Source organism: Lactuca serriola, chromosome 5, assembly GCF_051521515.1.
Source record: "Lactuca serriola cultivar US96UC23 chromosome 5, Lser_US96UC23_V15, whole genome shotgun sequence".
NCBI classification, from domain to species: domain Eukaryota; kingdom Viridiplantae; phylum Streptophyta; class Magnoliopsida; order Asterales; family Asteraceae; genus Lactuca; species Lactuca serriola.
Window position 1 is genome coordinate 35,613,644 of NC_136412.1, and position 24,337 is coordinate 35,637,980.

The window sequence follows — 24,337 nt, forward strand, 5'->3', positions numbered from 1 at the left end:
AAGATTCTCGAAAACTCCATATGAGATCTTAAATAATCGGAAACCGAAAGTCAAGTTTTTCCACATTTTCGGTTCCAAATGCTTTATCTTTAATTCTAAAGATAACCGAAATAAGTTTGATGTTAAAGCCGATGAAGGGATATTTCTGGGCTACTCTCTGTCATCAAAAGCATATTGGGTGCTGAACAAGCGTTCCAAACGAATTGAAGAAACTTATTATGTCACCTTTGATGACAATTACATGAAGAAGATTCAAAGAACAGAAGATACTTCAGGAAACATATTTCCAGAATCTGGGCAGGTCTCGGTTCCAATATCCAATCTGTTTGATGAATACATTCGGTTATTTGATGAACCAGAAAAGGCAATACATTCGGAGGCAACAGCAGCAGATAACAAGGTAGATAATTTGAAGAAAGTAATAGATGAAGCTGCCAAATCAATGGAAACTGAAACACCTACTCCTAAACCATCATCTAGTCCTTCAAACACCGATTCAACATTCCAGGGGGAGAACTCTACAACTTGTAAAACATCTGAACTTCCTGTTAAGGGGGAGAATCACAATTCTGACCCAATTTCTACTAGTTCAACTCCCACTCAAACACTTGAACCGAAATCAACAGGTGATAGTCCAATCGAGGGGGAGATACCCACTGTCGATTCTGCTGAAGACACAGGCTTCACTTCGCCAGTCGAGGGGGAGAAAACAAGTGATAGTTCAACTGATGAAAATGAAGGAAATCAGTCAGATATTGAAATTGAAGTTGAAGCAGAACTAAATCCAGAATATGATCCAAGCTATCCTCCACTAACAAAATGGACAAAAGACCATCCCAAAGAGCAGATTATTGGTGAATCGTCCAAAAGTGTTCTTACCAGATCTCTAAATTGGAATTTTGTATGTTTAACTCGTTTATCTCCAAAATAGAGCCAAAAACCATAAATGCTGCACTTGATCATTCTGATTGGGTTCAAGCAATGCAGGATGAGCTCAATGAATTTGAACGGAACAGAGTATGGAGATTGATTCCTACACCGAAAGATGCCTCAGTTGTCGGCTTGAAATGGGTGTTTAGGAATAAGCTGGACAAAGAAGGAAATGTCATTCGTAACAAGGCTCGGTTGGCTGTTAAAGGCTATTGTCAAGAAGAAGGGATTGATTATGAAGAAACCGTTGCTCCTATGGCAAGGTTAGAATCTGTTCGAATATTTCTAGCATATGCCGCTCACAAGAACTCCAAAGTTTTCCAAATGGATGTCAAATGTGCTTTCCTAAATGGAGAATTAGAAGAAACTATATATGTTGAGCAGCCACCTGGTTTTGTGAATGAAAAATACCCTGATCATTGCTATGTACTGGATAAAGTTGTCTATGGGCTGAAGCAAGCACTGAGAGCCTGGTATGAAACGCTTACTCGATTTCTAAAAATGTCAAAATTTAAACAAGGTTCGGTTGACCCCACCTTCTTTTGAAAGAAGGAAGGCGAACACTTAATGATTGTTCAGATTTATGTCGATGATATCATCTTCGGCTCCACGAATCCACGCTTAACTGCTGAATTCAGAAAGTTGATGGAGACTAAATTTGAAATGAGCGCAATGGGTCCAATTAACTTTTTTCTTGGCTTAAATATTAGATAGGGACCAGAAGGCATCTTCATAAACCAGGAAGTGTATACCAAGAACTTGCTGACTAAATTTGGAATGAAGGGTGATTCAAAAGTAAAGGTTCCTATGGCATTCGGCACCAAGCTAACTCCATCACTAGAGAAACCGGCTGTGGACATAACTCTTTATCGATAAATGATAGGATCTCTTATGTATCTAACAGCTAGTAGACCAGATATCATGTTCTCTTTTTGTTATTGTGCCAGGTTTCAAGCTAATCCAAGAGAACCTCACATGCTTGCCGTGAAGAATATTTTTCGATATCTGAAGAAGACTTCATCTCTCGGTCTCTAGTATCCTGCAAGATCTGGATTCTTCATACAAGCCTTTTCAGATGCTGATCTTGGAGGATGTGGACTGGACAGGAAAAGCACTACCGGAGGATGTCAATTCCTTGATGGAAAACTTGTCAGTTGGCAATCAAAGAAACAAACATGTGTTTCCTTATCCACAGCACAAGCTAAATATATTGTTGCCGCATCATGTACCTCTCAAGTCGTTTGGATTCAAAGTCAGTTAAGAGATTATGGGCTGAGTATGAAAAAGATCCCTCTTTACTGTGATTCTGAAAGTGCAATCAGGATTTTTCATAATCCAGTACAACATTCGAAAACCAAGCATATTGCACTTAGCTATCATTTCATCAAGGATCATGTAGAAGACGGGAACGTAGAAGTGCATTTTGTTTGTTCTGCTGATCAATTGGCTGATATCTTTACTAAAGCCTTACCAGAAACAACTTTCAATAAAATATTACAAGGTTTGGGTTTGATGGAAGGAGATTCGATACCGAATCCTCAAATCTCTCTTTAAAATTTAGACAACCGAAATAGACAGACCGCTCGGTCTATCTCTGCTCTAGATTTTTAAGGAACAGAAATGCACAGACCGTTCTATCTATCTCTGCTCCATAATTCTCCGGAACAAAGGAAAATTGAATGATCAATTTATTCCGCTGCTCTCATCAATAAGATAAGGTTTCGGTTGTGACAACCCGAAATTTCCAATTGTACGAACATCATCTATTCAATAGAAGCTAGTTCAGTTTCAGTGATTTTCATACTTTTCCGAACAAGTCTATGTACATTAGGGTTTATGTTTTAGGAGATATCAGGAGAGTGGATGCTCCTGGTGTTGTGAAATTTGGGCATTCCAAGTTTCATAATGTTACAGTCCAATATCAGGAATAAAAATATTTTCTGCCAAAATATTCCAGGACTATAAATAGTTTTCTGAATTAAATTAATTCATTATTCATAATTCCAAATAGAGAAAAGCCATATTCTCTCTGACGGATCTTCGGGTTTTCATCCCAGATTGTGAGTCTACTTTTCTATATGTGTTTCAATACTTGTTAGGTGCTTATTAACATCAATAACATGCTTAGATTACAAGATCCGGGAGTTTACCGCCCAAGAACGTTCTTGGGGAGTAAACTCCAAAATGGAACTTTAATGCTTTCTAGACCCATCCCCATGTTAGGCAACTTATCAAGGACTTAGTGTATGATATTTGTAGGCTAGAAATCATCCAAGAAACACAAGTCATTGGAGTTTACGGCCAAGGAACTTCCTTGGGCCGTAAACCCCTTTTTAAGGGACATAAGTGCCCTAAACTTCCCCAAATGCTTAAGGACTTTAATCCTCAAATGCTTGTGCTTATTTAGGACATCAAAACCCTTCAAAATCATAATTTTGTAGGAGTTTACGGCCAAGAACCTCTCTTGGGCCGTAAACCCCTTTTTCTAGGGTAAAAAGCATTCCAAACTCACCTAAGGCCTTAAGACAATTTACCTTGAACACATGAGACTTGAATGGAGAGTTAAGCACATAATAATCACTCCTTGAAAGGATTTTACGGCCAAGGAACATATCTTGGGCCGTAAACTCCAAGTGAAGGCACAAAAGTGTGCCTCTTGTCCCCTTTAGCCTTAGATAAATTCATGGAAGCCATCCTTGATGTTTAAGTGCCTCAAAACAATTAAAAGCCATCACCTCATAGGAGTTTACGGCCGTAAACTCTAGGGTGAATGGAATTTAGGCCGTAAACTCCTCTATGGAGCATTCTAGGGCCTTAAACTACTTCATGTGTTATTCCAACAAAGCTAGGAGTGTTCTAGGATCAAGATAGCACTTTAAAACACCCAAAACCACCATGTGAGGAGTTCACGGCCATAAACCCATGAGTTTACGGCCGTAAACTCCACAGTGTGGGGTTTGTTGGGTGGTGAACTCTTATGCAAGGCCATTTGATGTTTCAAACCCTTTTGCCTTGTCCCGTAGCAACTTAGATGCAACCATTTGGACCTTAAACACTCATAAAAGTGTTACATGTTCCCTAAGTGTCTTAACTTATTTATTAAGTTATTATTTTTCTAATTAGTTATATATATGCTTATTATATGATAACTAGGCTCGTGCGTGTAAACAAGTCTCCGTTTGCCACCTAGCACGGTATCCGACACTGCAATTCAAACAGCTCACCACAAGTGAGTTCATACCCCTTGAATCAACCTTTGAAATGATTTTAAATGTTTAAACACTTTATGGGGGGGAATACAAGTCAAATACTTATAGTTATTGTTTCAATCACATGTGATTGCATTTAATCACATGTGATTAATAACTAGGAAAACAACGATTTTTACCACTGTTCAAACTGTTTATCAAACTGCTTTACTTTGAAATGTTTTACAAACTGATTTACTATCCAAACTTATTTATAGACTGTGATTCAAACAAATGCTTCTTATACTTAAACTGTTTTATCAACTTATGCCTTCAAATTGTTTTATAGATCGACATCAAGTCGATCTCCTCTTGAAAGTATATTTATGCTTCAAATGTTTTATGAAAACTTTTTTATGCTTTTATATATTCAATTGCATGCCCATATATGTATAGATATATAAATAATGTTTAAAGGGCTTAGGAAGGCCATCCGCCCTATTTCCTTTTTCTCGATTTGGATGTGGTCTGGTGGGATTTCGGGTGACCATCCGAAGGTCGTTTCCATATTACTTATATATCAAATATACATGTATAGACATAAAAGTACTTCCATATTCATACTTATCAGTACATCTTTAGTTAGTTACCATCTGGGTAACACAGGATCATACATATACAGCTATACTAGAACCAAGTACATATACAGTATACTAGAAACAAGTACATATACAGATATACTAGAAACAAGTACATATACAGATATACTAGAAACAAGTACATATACAGTTATACTAGAAACAAGTACATATATAGTTATGCTAGAAACAAGTACATATACAGATATACTAGAAACAAGTACATATACAGATATACTAGAAACAAGTACATATACAGTTATACTAGAAACAAGTACATATACAGCTATACTAGAAACGACAAACATTACATATACAAGAATACGTTAACAATTGTGATCCACTGTATCGGTGCATGCCTTAAATGTCATGTCTCGAGTTGTTGCCAGAATTCTCTTGGAGGGAGGGCGTGAGTTTGCGTATAGATCTATACTGGATTGACTATCCTACACCTTGCTGCTAGCTACAGCCGGACCTGCAGGTCTGCGGGTGCCAAACGTCATTACTTTATTACGACCATTCATTATGTCGTTGTTACCAGTCGATAGCATGGTGCAATTTATCACATTATACCTTAATATAAATCCGGTTTAAGGTATTAGTAATTAGTACAACAGTAGTTCTTATTATACAAAACTACAGTACTACAATGATTTACCCATTACATATTTTAGTGATAACCTCACTTAAGCATTAATGTACATACTATATTTTATTAAATGATAGTTACACTTGGGAAATCACATACTTTTACAACGAACGAGTATACAAAACATCTAAGCCTTGGTAGAAGGTTACTTTAATAGAAAATATAGGTTTTTCTGAGAGATTCAAACTTTTACAAACACTTTTAACCACTTACTTACATTTTTACAAACTTATACATTGAGACAGGTTCAAACGTTTTTTACAAGAAACATTGACACTAAAATACTTATGAACTCACCAGCTTAATGCTGATAAACTCTTTCAAAATAACTTGTATTCTCAGGTCATCAGTAGACAGGTACCGAGGCCAGCTTTTGAGAAGATGGAGTGCATTCAAGACTCATCTCATATTATTTTGTGTTACATTATTTTTGGTGTCTATAACTGTACAGAACACACTTGTATTAAAATTATATATATTTAATGCAATGGATGATGTTGTTTGCTTATTTACATTTACTGTGTTGTGATACGATACATGACGTCCTCCGCCCCAGAACGTTTCCGCCGTTCTTGGTTTTGGGGTGTGACATCGGTTGTATTTTAAAGTCTTTCTGTTATTTTTTTTTTTCAGAAAATCCAAAAATCCAAAAATATTTTATATTTCTGTTTTTATTTTATTCAAAAAATCCAAAAATCCAAAAATATTTTATATTTCTGTTTTATTTCTTTTTCAGAAACTTACTTAAAAAAATTATTTTCTTTCTTTCAAATTGCTTTTTTGTTTTTTTTAGTGCCTGTTATTAACAGGTAAATACAAGTATAACCGACAATAGATTTAAAGTAGGTATGTTTCAACTTTCACACAACCTAGTTAAGGGTCCCTAGAAGCATGCTGTTGTATGTTGTCATAAGCCTCTAAGATCTTGAGTAAGCCTTAATGATTCAATTGATACCCATCGTTTCTTCCAAATCAGGCTATTTTACATCACTCGGTCTAGAGCTACCTTACTCTTCTCATTTGAGTTAAGAGTTTCTCTGCTCTGTCACGCTTATTTAGCAGAAGGTACATTCGGTTTCTTAACCACCTCTTTATATTCTCCATCTACCATCAGTTCACTAACATAACCCTTGATACTTTCGGTCTTTACCACTGAGGTTTATGGTTGCACAACATTTGTGTTTATGATCTTGGATACGATTACCACGTTCTAAGTGAAACCCAAAATCCGACAACTAAAATGAATTGACGGTGAGTGATATACTCAAGCAGTAACTGGTTACCTATGGAAATCTCTTTTTATTTTGCATGATCTTTTATGAAATCGTCTAAAGCCAAGACATTTCTTCCCAAAGAGGTCCAGTTTATTTTTTTTTTTCAGATTTCTGCTTCTTACAAGTCATTAACAAAATAAATCCTACCTCCCTGTTCCATAGATCACATCGGTCTCACAGGTACCTCTACCAACAATCGGTTTTATGTCGAAACTTGATGTTCGGTTAGAGGACAGCCACCCAAAGCCTATGATCAAAAAGAAGCCTTTCATTGTTTATTAACAAACAGTTGATCGTATTTCTCGGGAAACCACACAAGCACTTCAAGTCTCTCTTGACTTTGAAGGAAGTGATTCTTGCCCGGAATCCTCTGCTTTCTGTCTTCTAAAAAGACATCACTCACATCCAATACACATTTGCTTTATTTCTTTATCTTTCACACCCTTATGCATGAAAACTAATTTTTCCAACATTCTTATTGCTATTTGGTATATGGTTGTAGTTTTCAGTTGTGACCAAACAAGGGTAAAGGGAATTTCAAACGGTACGAAGATAAGATTTAGGCGCGTGAATTTGATTCGTTTCAAACCCACGTGTGCTGATGTTTTCCTGGGATAAACCATACAATCAAAAAATCGCAATTTTTCAGGCGACGTTTTAGTTACCTCATCATAACGATTTTCCAGGCAACGGTATAAATAGGGGTGATCGTGTTATTCGTCACTTACCAATCACGAATCATCTCTCTCTTAAAAAGTTAACACTGTTCATCTCCTTCTTCGTTCAACAATTGCGACTTCATCCTCTGCACACGATCAAACTGCAACATCATCCCTACTTACAATCAAACCCAATCAAAATATGATCATAGAAATGACACCATTCCTGTATGATTCATACATGCTACACGTTGTGGAGTGTCTGAAGTATTCACCTCTGTTGTTGGCCCTAACAAAGGTAGAAGCAGTTCCAATGTCATTGTTGTCACAAGTTTATTCATCTGCAACCTATGACAAGAACAAAGATCATATCTACTTTACGATACATGACAAGAAAGCCTCTGTTTCAAAGGTGAAGTTTTGTTCGCTTTTAGGGCTTGCAGTTGATTCTTCAATTATCTCGCCTGATTTCATCTCTACAGCGCAACTTTTCACAATGATGTATGAGATGGGCAACACCGATGTTCTTATGACGATTGTGAAGGTCAAGAAGTCGTGCCTACCATCACAATGGAATGGGTTGCTAACCTTGATGATCAAGGGTTTGGCGGAACGATGTGGTGGTTCCGATACTACGAGCAAAGGATTTCTCAAAATTCTCTATGCTCTATAAAACGGAATCAACTTAGATTATGGCTCAATTATCTGGTCTCAAGTTTTTTAGAGTCTAAACACGACGACCCATCACTCGGAAATTTCTTGTGGTCGTTTCTGGACGATAATTACAAAGAAGGCTATGGATTCTCTGGAGATACCTGTGATGAAGAATGTTCTGCTTGCCTCAATCGCCTCATTCCACACCAAGAAGATCATCATCTTTGATCCAAGTAAGTTTCATCATTATGGATTGATTCCAGAATCCATGTACAGGTGTGTTACGGCACAAAGCAGAGTAATGGCCGATTACAACAAAAGATCTCCTCTTGGTCCAAGGGTTCTGTCTGAAGAACAACAAGTTGCCTTGGATGCTTTGGATCAACCTACTAATAGAGGAAAAAGGGTTGTGAAGAAAGAAAAAGAAGAAAAGAAGGAGAGTAAGCCAACATCTTCTAAAATAAAGTCTGTGAAGAAGAAACTTCTCGTTCAAAACCTAAGAAGTTTAAGAAGATGGCTAACAGGCCCAAGGGAGACTCTTCTCCTGGACCAGATAACGTTAAAGAACAGGAAGAAGAAACAGAAGATCCTCATGTTTCCACCAGAGAGCCAACCCCTCCAAAGTCTCCAACTCCACCACCATCTCCTAAAATTACTCACATTCCAACACCACCAGCATCTCCCAAAATTACAAAACTTCCCACTCCTCCATCGTCTCCTAAAATTCCAACCCCACCTCCATCACCAAAACAGAAAGTTCCACTTTCTGTTCCTACCGATATACCACCTATTACAACTAAACCAACTTTTCTACCCACTTCAACCATCATTTCTTCTGTTCCTATATCAACTACCTCAATATCAACTCCACTTATAACCGAATCCATCGCTACCACCATTTTCCAAATCCCGGTAAAAGTCAGTGTATCTGATACAGGGGATACTACTGTGATTGATACACCAGTTATAAATATACCTCCATCACCAACCCCATCCACTACCTCTGGCGCTACTCTTGGTGGAGATGATGAAGACTCTGATTCCCTGTATTACAGTCCATACAGGATTCCAACATACAATGATGCTGATGCTCCTGTCACCAGTCAACAGATCCAGGACATCAATGAGAAATTGGATAGCCTGCTTGCAGATTACAAAGCTTATAGCGGTGTTGTGTTGAAAGCTTTCATAGAAACCGCCATCAAGCAATACACAGATGCTCTAGATCAATCCACAGCAGCCATTGAGAAATCAGCTGCTTCGTGTTCACAGGCCACAAAAGAGGTTTTATAGGTTGTTCACACAACTCAGATAGTTCTTGATTCTCTTAAGGCACATGCTGATGTCAATGCGGCCAAATATCAAGCATTAGTGGACTCCTTTTCTCACACTCTTCAGAGTGAAACTACTAAGTTTGAAGCTCTCCGTGCTGATCTCAAAACAGAATCCACTTCTTTTCTTCAATCCTTGGATTCTCGTTTTGCTTCTCTTGCAGCAGAGAGTACCCTGAAGGAGGATCTAATCAAACACCAGGCGACTATTGATCTTCAGAAGGTTCAACTGGCCCAGGTAGAACAAGAGATATCTTTGTTGAAGACTCAACGGGCAGTTCTTCAGAGTTGTGCTGGTGATGTGAAAAACATCCTGACTACTCTTATCGAAACTCATGATCCCTTCCTCACATTGACTATCCGGAAGCATCTCCAGGCCAAACTCCTTCCTGCAATTACCATTCTAAGTGAAAGGAAGGGTGTCTCGGAGAAGGTCATTCTTCCAAGAAAAGGGGGAGAAGAGAGTGTGCTCAAAACAGAACCGAAGATTAATTTAGCTTCGGGTTCTGGTAAGAAAATTCAAGTTGACAGTGATACTGATACTGATGAAACCATCGCTGAAGCCCTTCAGAGAAAGAAGAGGGAAAAAGAGCTTGATGAAACCACGAAGATAGCTCAAGAGGCAGAGGCAAAAGAAGGAAAGAATAAGGAGGAAGAGGATGCACTTAAATGCAAAAAGACTCTGTTTCCAGAATTGGACAGAGACACACTCATCAATCAAGCGATTGAGTTTCCTTCCATGTACTGGCTGGAACCGATTGCATCATTCGACTGTGAAAATTCCAAGGACTCACAGTTTGACATGCCAATCATGAGAAAGGCTTTTACGTTTCATTGTTTTGATGTCACTACTGAGGTTCCTCATCCTAACTTGAAGGTTGACAGAGAGTTAATTGATTTTTATTTGAAGTATGGTTAACCACAGTACTTGATGTGGAGCGCACAGAAAATCGTGAAAGTCAAAGTATTGAAACCGACGCTAGCTCGGAAGTTTGTCAATGTAAACTTCAAGATCAACAGAGGAACAACGAACACAGAATACTTCATTTCTCTGGCAGATCTTCCCAATCTGAATCCTCATGATTGGATTCTGCTATACAACATTCTTCTCTCAAATCAAAGGGAGTATGAACCAATTTTGAAGCATCTCAAAAGAATGTTGGCCTCCTATATCCATGAGCTTGCTAATATGGATCAGGAGATAGAAAAAGTAATGAACAATAAATTGACCGTCAAGCCTACTTCCAAGCCTGGTGATGTGCATAAAATGATGTTAGGGCAAATCGATTCTACAAATTTGACGGTTATGTTCACTAAAGGTGAAAGGAACAAGTTTCTGTTTGCTTTAGTAGACAAGCATTTGTTTTCAACAGATTGTCTGGAGCATATTATAAACATCATTCACCGATGCAAGCTGAACTCAGCAGCAGACAAGAAGAACTTCACAGATATGATTCGGTGGTACATTACATTCAGACATCACATTCTGGCCATCATACCGAGGATATTTGAAACAGTGAAGAGATCATATGTTGTGAAAAGGGATTGAAGTCTCTGCTCCAAAGACGCAAAGGGGGAGGTTGTTGAGAATTATGGTGTTGCGTCTTGGGCCCTTTTGTATTGTAATCGGATTGGGCTTGTCAATCTGTGTTTATCTAGATTAGTTTCCTTATATTTAGATAAACTGTTAGGGTTTCATTATAAATATATGCATGCACATATGCGTATTAAAGAGAGGAAATAGTGGATTACGTTGATTCTTGTAACCCTAATATACCTCTACAGTTGAAGTTCTTTATCGAGCTCTTCTGGGGTATTTTGCATTAATCATTCGACATATTCAGTGCAATACTTGTGTTCTTTATTACGTTCTTACTTATATTTTGCTTAGAATCATATGATCCTGATAGAACATTGTTCTAACACTATGTATTATGACTCATGTATGAACTGACTCTTTGTGTGATTCATTGTTCTAGTAAACTTATTAGTATCTTCCTAAACTACCCATATGCTAGCTTACTAGTAATATAACTGGTATGTATGAACATGGAAGTATACCCTTGCTACCCAAGGGTATTGAACTGACTGGAAGAACCTTTCTGACTATATATGTACTCATGATACATAACTAATATTTAAACGACCTTCGGACGGATACCTGATACCCACCAGACCACATCCCAACAGTGAAAAGGAAATAGAGCGGATAGCCTTCCTAAGTCCGTTAAACATTACTTATATAACTATACATATATAGGCATGCAATTGACAATATAAAAGCATAAAATAAGTTTTGTAAAACCTTTGAACATGATTATTATCTAAGAAAAGGTCGACTTGATGTCAGCCTATAAAACGGGTTGGAAGTATTTGTTTGATAAAACAGTTTAAGTATAAAGAAACATTTATTTGAAAAACAATTGTAAATGAGTTTGAAATGAAACATACAGTGTAAAATGAACAGTTTAATAAGGAGTTTTAAACATATAAAACGTTTATGAAAATCATGTGAAGAAAACTATTTGGTAAAACAACTAATGAGTATTAAATCATTTGAACGCTGCTTATTAATCACATCTGATTGATATAATAACTAGCATGATTCTACTTGTATCCCCCCATAAAACATTTAAAAACATTTAAAACATTGATTAAGGGGTATGAACTCACCTGTAGTGAGTGGTACGGATGAACTGAAGATGTAGGATTGCTAAGTATCAAGTGAAGTCTTGAACACACTCAATGATCCTAGTTAACATATAATATCACATATATGTATCAAATTAGTATATAAACAACTATTAAACAAAGTCAAGACACCCTAGGACATGCTAAACACCTTTAACAAGTGTTATTAGCCTCTAGGATTGCATCTAAGTGTTGTAGGGAAAATCTAATGTGTGTAGGGTTCAAGGAAAACTCCTTAATGGAGTTCACGGCACTAATGTCACCAACAAATGAGTTTACGGTCATAAACTCATGAGTTTACAGCCGTAAGCTCATACTTACTTGGTCATTTGATGTTTTGAGGCTTTACAAGACCCTAAGAAGCATTTCTACTTAATGGCAAGGTCTTTGGAAGAGATTAGGGCACTCTTTAACTCCTTTGAGGAGTCCACAGCGCTAGAACCAAACCCCTTAGAGATTACGGCCGTAATCTCTCATGGAAAGGGTGTTTTTGGTGTTTTCAAGTCCCTAATTTAACTAGGAATGAATCTAGGCTAGTGTCCAAGGCTTATGGAGAGTTTAAAGCACACTTTGGCCCTTTTGTTTGGAGTTCACGGTCCAAGAACTTCTTGGGCCATGAACACCTTACTCTTGGTGTTCTTGGGGTGTTTTCTAGTCCTACATGCATTAGGATACGAGTCTAGGCTAGTTTCATTGCAAGAGGAAGGGACTAGGGCACTCTTTGTCCCTTAAAAAAGGGTTTACGGTCCAAGATGTTCTTGGGCCGTAAACTCTTTAATCTAGTTGTTTTCTTATGATTTCTAGTGTATTAGACACATATCAAGCCTTATAACACACTTAGATAGAAGTACTCACGTTTTGGGACTAAAGTCCGAAGATCTGTGAGAGAGAATTTTGCTTTTCTCTAGTTGGAAATGTAACAAATGAATTAATATGGCTAAGAACCATATATATATATATATATATATATATATATATATATATATACCCCTAGGGTTTTTGGCAGAAAATATTTTATTCAGGCATTGAATTCTAATATCAATGAGTTTTGGAATAACAGAGTTGCACAATGCCCTAGTGCATCCTCTCTCCTGATATCTCTTTAAGTGTAAATCCTGAAATACTCAAACTTATACCAAAAGTCTGAAAATTTACTGCAACTGTTCTAACTTCTATTGACTTGATGTTGTTTGCACATAATGGAAATTTCGGGTTGTCACATCATCCCCCTGTTAAAGGGAATTTCGTCCCGAAATTAGAATTTAGTCCCAAAATTAGAATTTAGGTAAGGAAGTAGGTATGAATGATCGAGTCATGAGGTGGAAACTTCCTAATCGATTGGTTCTCACGCTCATAAGTGAATTCGGGTCCTCGGTTGGTATCCCAACGAACCTTCACTAAAAGGAGGCGGCGCTGCTTCGTCCGCTTGACCTCTCGGTCGAGGGTCATTATGGTTCTTCTACGAAGGCGAGGATCTCGTTAATCTCGATCTCGTCGAGTGGACTTACGAGAGTCCTAACGGAAAGGTATGGTTTCAAGATCGAGACGCGAAGGGTTAAATGTATGTTACTCCGCTCGCGGAGTAGGTCTACTTTGTGAGATACAGGACCGATTCTGGTAAGAATCTCGAAGGTCCTAACTATCCTAGATTTAGCTGTCCACGCGTTACGAAGCGTAATAAGCCATTTCCAGAGTGAGACTTCCTAAAGAATTTGGTCTCTCACCTGGAATTCCAAGGTTTCTTTCTCTTGCTTAAACTTCCCAGTCAAGGGCCACCCCCTTCTGGGTCAAAGTCGTAAGGGTTTCTGTAATTTCAAGGAGTTATGAATGGACTACGATAGTAGGTCTGCAAGACCTAGAATTTGGCGAATTTCTGTCGGCGTCTTCGGTGTTCACAAATTCTCAACGGTTTTGATAAATTGAAAGAGTACTCAAGAATTCCCACATCACTAATAGTGTGTCTTAGGAATCTGACTCTTCAATTTCAAAACTCGTGTTTAGACAACTTCGCGAAAGTTCCTCTGAAGGTAATGTTTCCATGGATTCCTTCTTACTACGAGGGTAGATAAGTAAGTCATTACAAGGAGAATGACGAACTGATCCATGTAAGAATGGTGTACCCTACTCATTAAGCTCATGAATATTATAGGTGTATTGGTCCTATCCGAGGGGTATCACTACGGACTCGAAGTGTCCGCATCGAGTTCGGAGGGTAGTCTTCAGGACATCCTTCCCTAACACTCAAAACTGCTGATATTCGGATCTCGGTCCATTTCTGAAAGGTAACTCGTTCCTTGCATTTGCTCAACCAATTCATCTATGCGAGGCAGAGGTAACGATTTCTAATGGAAATCTTGACGGAGTCCTGAATACCCAAGGTACATATGATGCAATCCGTCAACTTTTGGAAGAATAAGACCGGATCTCTCCAGGGTGAGAAGTCTGGTCTTCCAATTCTATTACTGAGTAATTCGCTAAGTTGTCTGGAATGTTCTTGTATCTCCGTAGGTGTTTAGACTGTAGGCGATCTGTTTACAGAAGTCGTACTGGGTTCTAAGTTTGTTCACATGACGATGTGATTACTCGTAGACTTGGGCAGTCTTCGTCCTGAAATTCATATTAGGATTCATACATGGCTCAGCGATCACAATCTCGTGTATACGAGTCGTATATAATTAAGATTGAAAAGGTAGTCGAATAATTGATTCTACTTTTAGCTCACATCCCATCGAGGAAAAAGAAGTTAAAGTGGGTTCTAAGTTTGTTCACATGATGATGTGATTAATCATAGTCGTGTATCTCCATAGGTGTTTAGAATGTAGGCGATCTGTTTACATAAGTCGTATTGGGTTCTAAGTTTGTTCACATGATGATGTGATTAATCATAGTCGTGGGTAGTCTCCGTCCTGAAATTCATATTAGGATTCATAGATGGCTCAATGATCACAATCTTGTGTATACGAGTCGTATATAATTAAGATTGAAAAGGTAGTCGAATAACTGATTCTACTTTAAGCTCACATCCCATCGAGGAAAAAGAAGTTAAAGTGGAATCATCAATTCTAAACATGTAGAACCTTGATTATATATCACCCCTATGTATACATTCTTCAGCGACAGATCAACCGTATGAATCTTTGGATTGAACTTGACGTACTGTACGAGTGGTACTTCAGGGATTTCTCTGGAAAGGTAAACAACTATGAGGTACTCCATGCATGAGTACTTCAGTGTTCTGATATGACGGCTTTGCTGGAATGGCGATTTCGAAGAAAGAGGTGTACGTATGAAGCTAGTTTTGTGCGAAAAAACACAATCGTGCAACCATCAAGCGAGTTACAATACCTTAGACTTACAATAAGACTATTTCTGCGAACAAGGTATACTACAAAAGACAAGTATACGCACCACAGGGGTCCCTTAACTGACGGGCTCCCTCAAAAGGTAACACTCGAGTTGCACTAAATTAAAACGGTTTATAAGTCTGTTACAATGGGTACTGCTTCCTCTTGCCTCGGGGGATGTACCATCGGGTTGCAGACTTGTGGCTCTGTATCCGTATCACTTGATTCGCTGTCCTCAAATGGTTCTTCATCTGAGTCTTGTTCTAGATCCTCCTCCGGATCCTCCACTATCCATCCTTCATTGCCATTATTTGTAAAATAAGTGTCCCCTGGTAGATGATGTCCTGCCATTGTGTCTGTATGAGAATAAGGTTATGAGAATGCCTGAAAATCTAAAGCATATCGATGTTTAAAATACTCTTATAGTATTTTATGTTCCGTTCTAGAGTTTCTTCTGTAGTTGGTAAGTTTTAGACATGTCTCAACACTACTATCACTCCCAAACACATGTTGGTCATATCTGAAATCAATATAGTTGATCAGGCTATATTAATTCTAGATATGATTACATAATTGCCCGGGTTTAACTGTAATGTTCAGCATCCAAATACTTTTAAGTTCTTATGACTATGTACTTGTAGGTATGAGGGTTAGTATACTAATTGTAAAAATACTTAGAATTCTTAAAAAGTATACTTGTAGTCAGAGCCCTTAGCCCCAATGTATTTATAGTTTGTATATCTTTTATGGATTGATATACTGAGTTCACTATAAACAATGCTCTGATACCAATCTGTCACACCCCCAAACCAGACAGCTGAAACGTCTAGAGGTGGAGGACTACATTTGTAGTATCACAACACATGCATCATAGTAATCAAAGTACAAACAACCATTGTATTTAAAAGTATAAGTATTTACATGTGTTCAATCATTGTATATTGAAACCAAAATAGTTATACAAAAGAAGAAGATATGACTCATAATGGCTCCATCTTCTCAGAAAGCTCGGGGAGTACCTATTATTATTTCCCTGAGAATACAAATAATTCGAAAAGAGAGTATCAACAATAAGTTGAGTGACTACATAAGTCTTTATGTTTGAATAGGTGTCTTTGTATTTTGAATATGAAAATTGTTCTAAAAAATCCCATATTTTCTTTGGTATGTGAAAAGTAGTTTTATTCCCATAACACCGTCCTATTTTGTAAACCAATGTATTTGTAAATCTTGTAACTGAGAGTGTGCCTGGCTTCACCAGCTGTTATTGAAAACTGTAGTATACCATTGTACTTTGTATTTTGTAAACTGGTACTTTGAAGATGTACTTACGTTTAGTTGTTTATACACTAACATACGTGTTGTTAATATTTTTTAATGAGTTATTATAACCATACTATGACATGAACGCCTGAAAGAAATACCTTGTGAGCGTTTAAACTGTTGATAACAATTGCCACTCATTGGCGTGTATGCCTGACTGTAGCTAGCAACCTGAGTGCAAGGTTGTCAATCCCGATATAGATCTACACACAACTTTTTCGATCCACGGACTGGAGATTATGGTTATAATGTTAGGGCTTTACCTTGGTTGTCTAAAATGAATTAAACAACGTGAATTTAATGTCTCATAAAAAGCATATAAACGTTACATGCATATTAGTTATGAAAACTCAATCATTCTGAAATAAATGATTGACAATATGTTCTTGAATTAGTATTCTGAACATGTATTTGACAAGTGTAAACCCTTGATTTGTTTTGAATTAAAAATCTTGTTTCACGTAAAACAGTGTATTCTTGTATACTTAAATCATGAATTATTGTTCTATGTATCATAAATTATACCTATTATAATTTATATATACTTTATGAATTGGTAAATAACTATTATTGCATGTAATCCTTTGCTCAACAAAGGGTAATTAAACTTAATGAAATAACTTTTATATTTATATAAATATACAATTTTATATATAAGTAAAAGTTAAACGACCTTCAGACAAATAACCGGTACTATAAGTCCACATCGAAACAACGAAAAGGACCTAGAATGAGTTATTAGTCCTAAGCCTTTTAAATCTTATTTATATTAATATATATATATATATATATATATATATATACATATATATATATATATATATATATATATATATATATATATATATATATATATATATGCAAATATGAATATTTGGGAAAAATATAAGTTTATAAAAGAGTTCGATATTTGGAGTATTTTTGATGCTTTAAAATCATTTTATCGTGATTTGAAATCATTTATTTATAACACAAAGTTATTGTGTTATACTTGTATTTCCCCCCTTAAAACAGTAGAAATTATGAAAATACGGGGGTATGAACTCACTTGATAGGTGGTAATTCGGGCAGCGTTTCGTTTCCCGGAAAATAGTTTGTTTGACGAAAAACCGGCTTAAATCGAGCGGAGGTTCGACAGGAGAAAGGATGAATTTTCAAGAATTTCGGGGCTCCGGGGCTTGCTTCGGGCTTTAGACGTGATACAGGGGCCTTGGGGGTCGTGAGAAAGTCTAGGGGTGAAAAGGTAAAAGATGGTGAAATTTGGGGTGAAAAACCTCTCAAATATGAGAAGTCTCGCACCCTTTATATAGAGGTGCGAGTGTGCGGTCCGAAGAGGACAGTTGGCTAGGCGAGGGTGAGTCAGGAGCCACGCGTCGGTCAGCAGCAACCCACTTGCGAGGGTTCGGATCTGGCAGCTTCTGATTGGGCCATGCTTTAGTCCAATAGGAGGAGTACACGAGGCGAGGAGGGTGTCCGAGGAGCATCCGCGAGGTGTCTCCTGTGAGCCTGTCCGAAGCTTAGTGGACCGCGGAGTTGGTCCAATTAGAAGGCGACATGCGAAGCTCGGTCCAACCAGAGGATGACAGGTGGAGGCCTCGCATGCGAGGTGACGTGTCCAAGGAGTGACTCAGCGAAATTTCCCGGTTTTCAATATTTTCTTGATTTTTGTTCCAAAAACTTGCGAAAATCATAACTTTCGCATGTGAGCTCAGTTTTTGGCGTTCTTTATATGCACGCGTAGGTAAAAACATACGCTGCAACTTTCGTTCAGACTTCGTCGGCTACTTTTTACTTTATTTTTAATATTGTTATTTTAAACAGACCGGGACAGGAAAATTCGTTAAAAATTCATAACTTCTTCATCCGATGTTCTTTTTTGTCTATCTTTTTACCGTTGTACTACTAATGACAAGATCTTCAATTCTCGTTTAGTTTGTGTCAGCTAAAAAAACACTCGATCTTTATTTTGAGTTTTTAGTTGTACACTGCTATACTGAAACTTAGAAAAATCATAACATCCTCATACGAAGTCAGATTTTGGCGTACTTTTTATGAAAGTTCTCGGTTTAACATAAACTACAATTTTCATTTAGATCTTTAAGGCTAAAAAGCCTTTTATTAAAATTCAGTTTTTACACTGAACAGTGTTTTGCCGGTTTTGTCGCGGATTTTTGATTGGTCATAACTTCTTCGTTATAACTTGGATTTTAGTGTTCTTTATATTTTTGGAAACCTTGTTACAGTCTCTATCACATGGTTCATCCTAATTGAGATTATTTAATAATTTATTTTTGAGGGACAATTATGTAAATATACACAGTATGCCAAAATTTCTCTTTATTAATTTAAAAAGAAGTACAAATTGACTTACACTATTACATCGGTTTGAAATAACGGTTTGTTACAGAGAAATAACACTTAAGGTTTGTTAATATATTATAAGTTCTAATATATTAATAAGGTTATTTAATTAGTTTTGATCAAGAATTAATTTGGAATTAATTAAGTGATCAAAAGGAGGCTAATTAAATATATCGGTTGATAGTGTAAATCATTCATTCTTATATATGTGGGCTTGTGATCCAAGATTCCTTATGTTGGACTAAGTCCATGGGGTGACCCATGGATACTCCTTGGAGGTTAAAATCCATGGAGCATAACGAATGGAAAAAGTTATGAGTTACATGGTGTAACCCTAATATCCACCATATAAAAGAATCCCATGGCTCAAGAAATCGGCCACTATGTGTGATAGAAAGGGCTAGCCGATTTTTATGAAGTGTGGAATTCTCTCAAGTCTTTCCAAGTGCATATGATGTTGTGTGAACCATTTGAGGTGTCACACTTGGGGAACTAGGCACTCAAGCTTCATGAAGAGACTATATCAAAGAGGTATGTAATTCTAACTTGAGATATTCATATAATCAATGTTATTATGCTAGTTAGGATGAATACCTTGGAAAGTTCATATTTGCATGTATAATAGAGAAAACATAGATCCAAGGTCTTTAGGGTTGCATGTACACTTAGGAGTGTTAGAATGCGCAAAACCCAACAATATGATGATATGCATAGGTACTTTTTGATGGGTTTTGAGCATTCTAACACTCCTTGGTGTACATGCAACCCTAGAAACCTTGGATCTATTATTAACTAAGATACACGAAAATATTTATTTTTTCAAGGTTCTTGTCCTATCTAGCATGGCATGGGGAACTTAAATCAAATAAAGCTAGTAGAATTACTTACCTTGTAGTTGTAGTTGATTGCTTGGAGTTTTAGAGCCTAGCACCAATAGTGTGGATGTCTCAAATGGAAATCACAAATCACCACAAACTTGGAACTTTGAGAGAATATTAATCAGCTTTCTTGAAATTGGCCCTCTTACTTTACTCACCACAACTAGTGTGATTTCAAGAACCAAAGCCTCCTTTATATAGTGTGGTGGATTAGGGTTACATCCATGTAAACCCTAATACCCATGTATTTTCATTTCCATGAGATCCATGGTTTAAAGCTCCATGGAGTATCCATGGACTTTCCATGCAAGCCTAGCACATTCCAAATAAGCATTAGCCCACACTATATAATACAAGAGTCCATATTTAATTAGTAATACTTTTGATCTCTAAATTAATTCTACATTAATTATAGATCAATACTAATTAAATAATATGATTTTACATTAATATATTAGAACTTATAATATATTAATAAATCATAACTCATACTATTCTCAAAAGATTATCCATAAATTTTTCCGGTGACGTGCAACCTAAATGGACCATGCCGGGTCAGGTCAAGTACATACCAAATATAGTTATGGACTTAGACAATATATCCAACAGTCTCCCACTTGGATAAGTCTATTAACTATAGTTGCATGTATGACTTCAGGAACCGATCACGAATCTTAGCTCTTTAAACTCCGTTGAACTATGAAGTGCCATTTTAGATAAGTGATCATACAATCCTCTGTTCTAGATATCATCCAGACAAATACATGGAACATGGTCTTGCTTATTGTCCAACATTTGTTTTCCCGATTTACGATTTGTTTGACATAGAACTTAACTGAACACATCAATTTAGTTCCCACCGGGCCCGGTACATAGGTCAAAACAAAATCATTGAGGGTCCCAGATATCACTTCTAATCCTAGAAGGAACAGATAAACTTCGACTCATATGTTTGCTCTACTACTTGTTGAATTACACACAAAGGTATATTTTATAACGTCCAGTTACCAATGCATTTTCGTAAAATCAATGCATAACCAACTCATAGGCAACAAATCATATTTCTAGGTTTGAGGACTTATATCATATTACCGTCACACGATCACTCAAGATAAATTCCATGAAGTGATACAATGAGCGTGGGTTAAATCCAATACACAAAACTTATGAGCACTCATGAGTGTTGTAGCCGCGCTTTCTCTAACATCTTAGACCTCTACAAGCCAACCCATGATAGTCTTGATTCATATCTACTTCCAACATATGAACGACTGTGGAGAGTTTGAATAATATGATATAAACCATAACATAATTATTCTAGAAGTCAAAACAAGCAAAAAGAAATAACAGTAAACGATTGACAAGTGATAGCAACACTTTACTCATAAATAACAGCGTTTATTTATCATCAAATGTCAATTACATTTTACAAATTTCAAGATTATCTAACTACTAAAACTAATATCATCCTTCAACGCTATGCTCTGAGTATGCTGGAGATGCTTAGCCCGAGTCAGTCCCTTCGTGAGGGGATCTGTTGGGTTCTCATCTGATGATACCATCTTTGCCACGAGGATTCCTTCTTCTATTCGATGTCTCATGAAGTGATATTTTCTGTCAATGTGTCTGGATCTCCCATGATATCCTGGTTCCTTGGCTAAGGTAACCGCACTATTGTTGTCACAGAAAATCTCTATTGGCTCCTTTATAGCTAGTACAACTCCAAGATCTCTGATGAAGCTCTTTAGCCATATAGCCTCCTTTGCTGCCTCGCTTGCTGCTATATACTTTGATTCACAAGTGGAATCAACCACTGTCTCCTGCTTGGAACTTTTCCAAGTAATTTCCCCTCCGCTTAGGGTAAAGACCCAACCAGTGTTCTAAAAGACGCGCCATGGCGCGCGCCAAGGCGTGCCATGGCGTGAGGCGTGGCTTCGCAGTTACGAAAAACCTTATAACGTTGGTGTTAGGCGTGGCGTGTGGTAAGGCGCGATATGGCGCGCCATGGCGCGTTATGGCGTGTTATGGCGCGTGTTTTTTCGTTTGAGACACAGCTTTTTGCTATTTGTTATGTCTTTTCTAATCGGAGATACAAGTATTTTGGTTTTTGTTAACTTTTTGTTATTAGTTATTGAACTAATATTGCTAAAAGTAGTTATATTTAATATTTATTTATATTTATGTGGTAATATAATTTTACATTAATACAAAATTCCCGCCTTACATCACGCCTTGAAAAAACGCCATGGCTCGCCATGGCTCGTTAAGCTTGAGGCTTGGCCTTGCCGTCACGCCACGCCTCACGCCATTTAGAACCTTGGACCCAGCCCCACTGAGAGCGGAAATTATCCCTATTAGTCTGGAAGCTAGCATTTGTAACAACGTAATTTTTTGAAACAATTTTTCATTTCTTTAAAACATAATTTCATTTAAGACAACCATCAAATCCAATGCTACATAGTCATAATAGAAAACATATCAACCCCAAGATCAATCATATCCAAATCCGCCTGCGTGTGTGTACGAGTCATACCGGTGCCTTCCCACGGTCCTCACTAGTACCTGAAACACATTACACATAAACACTGTAAGCAAGAAGCTTAGTGAGTTGCCCAAAATACCACTTACAAACATACGCCCTTCCAGGCCATACTCCACACGACCTTCCGGTCCATGTGTCTTAGGGGACATCCGTCCCAACCCGGTAAACCTTCCGGTCCACATCAAATTGCTTCCGGCCCATAACATAATGCCTTCCGGCCCATATCAAACATAGCATACATCACATACATAGCGCATACGAAACAAACAACTCATAGCATGCAACGCATATATCTCATAGCATACCAGACCTTCAGGTCACACATAGGTACCCTTCCAGGTACAATATAGTGAGAAGACTCACCTGGTATGATGTCTAGAATCTCACGTGCTCGATATCTCTGAATCTTGAAACGACGACCTAGCCTCACCTAATCACAAAAAATAATCATTCCAATCATTAACGGATTTCAAGGCTATGCTACACCCCTTTCCACAATCCTACAGAAGGGTAAAAGACCATTTTACCCCTCCCTGACTCAAAAGTCCACATGTTGACCAAAACCCTAAAAGTCAACAAAAGTCAACAAAAGTCAACAACAAGCAGTACGCAGGGCGTACCAGCTCCTATACGCGGGGCAAACCCTTGCACTCCAGAAATGGGGGACATAACCCACTACGCGGCACGTAATGGGATTACACCCAGCGTACATCCCAGTTTCTTACTTCCTTATTTTAATGTCTTAAACAGTTAAGACATAACCCCACATTTCAGATCTGGCCATTCTAATACCTCTTAATCCATAAAGTCGAAACCTTTAAGCCTTTGCATGGCTATAAAGGTTCCCCACACCTTCTAACACCTTTCCTTTCTCCTCCAAAAGTCTAGATCTCATGCATGGCTCAACATTCACGTCCAAGATTGCATTTTTATGAACATACAACTCATATAGTCCTAGAATATGATAGATCTAGGCCAATGGAGACTATTTGCTCATAAAGTCTCCATCTTGGGACCAAAAACCCTAGAAATTGGTCCAAGAAGCACACCACACAAACAACAAGGCAAGATCTGAACTTTTTACCTCAGGAAGAAGCTCCAACCTCTATAGTCCTCAGATCTACACTTGTCCACCAACTTCTAGCTTCCACAATGGCCTCCTCTTCTCTTTCACCACCTTGAAATGGCACTTTGAAGCTTAGAACACTCACACCCAAGATAAAAACGAAAGAAATACTCTCTTAGGGTTTCTTTCTGATAGATGGTGGCTGAGGGACAAGAACATCTCATTCGTTTTATAGCCCTCAATTCATATTAGGGTTTTGAATCTGGGTCGGTTATGCCCGACATAACCTTAGGTACACCCAGCGTACCCGGATGAAACCGCATACAAAATAAGCGTGCGAGTACGCGCAACGTACTCCTTGTTCGCCCAGCGTACTCATAAGCTTAGCGTTTAACACAAAGGGAGCTAATATGACAACTTGGAAAAGATGAACGTTTAAATGGTCGAACCTGAATTCCGGGATGTTACAATTCTCCCCCACTAGAACCAGACTTCGCCCTCGAAGTCTTATATCGAAAACAACTCTGGATGCTACTCATGCATCCCTGACTCTGACTCCCACGTCAGCTTGGACCCCTTCCGATGCAGCCACTGAACCGGCACCAATGGCACCTCCTTGTTCCTCAGAACCTTGATCTTCTAATCCCGAATCGCGATTGGTCTCTCGGCATAATTCAGACCCGCATCCACCTGAATATCCTCCAATGGCACTACCGCCGACTCTTCGGCTATACAATTCTTCAATTGAGACACGTGGAAGGTATCATGAATCTGGCTCAACTCCACAGGTAGCTCCAATCAATATGCTA

The 24,337-nt window shown here is 37.8% G+C and overlaps 1 protein-coding gene across 1 annotated transcript; it reads left to right on the plus strand.

The window, feature by feature from the left end:
- The first annotated feature begins 241 nt into the window (after nt 1–241).
- LOC145049425 (uncharacterized) lies at nt 242–6,218 on the plus strand. Its single transcript, XM_078997839.1, has 3 exons — nt 242–901; nt 988–1,193; nt 6,215–6,218. Exons 1-3 carry the CDS (start codon nt 242–244, stop codon nt 6,216–6,218), a joined length of 870 nt encoding a protein of 289 aa, XP_078853965.1.
- Nucleotides 6,219–24,337: the final 18,119 nt, after the last annotated feature.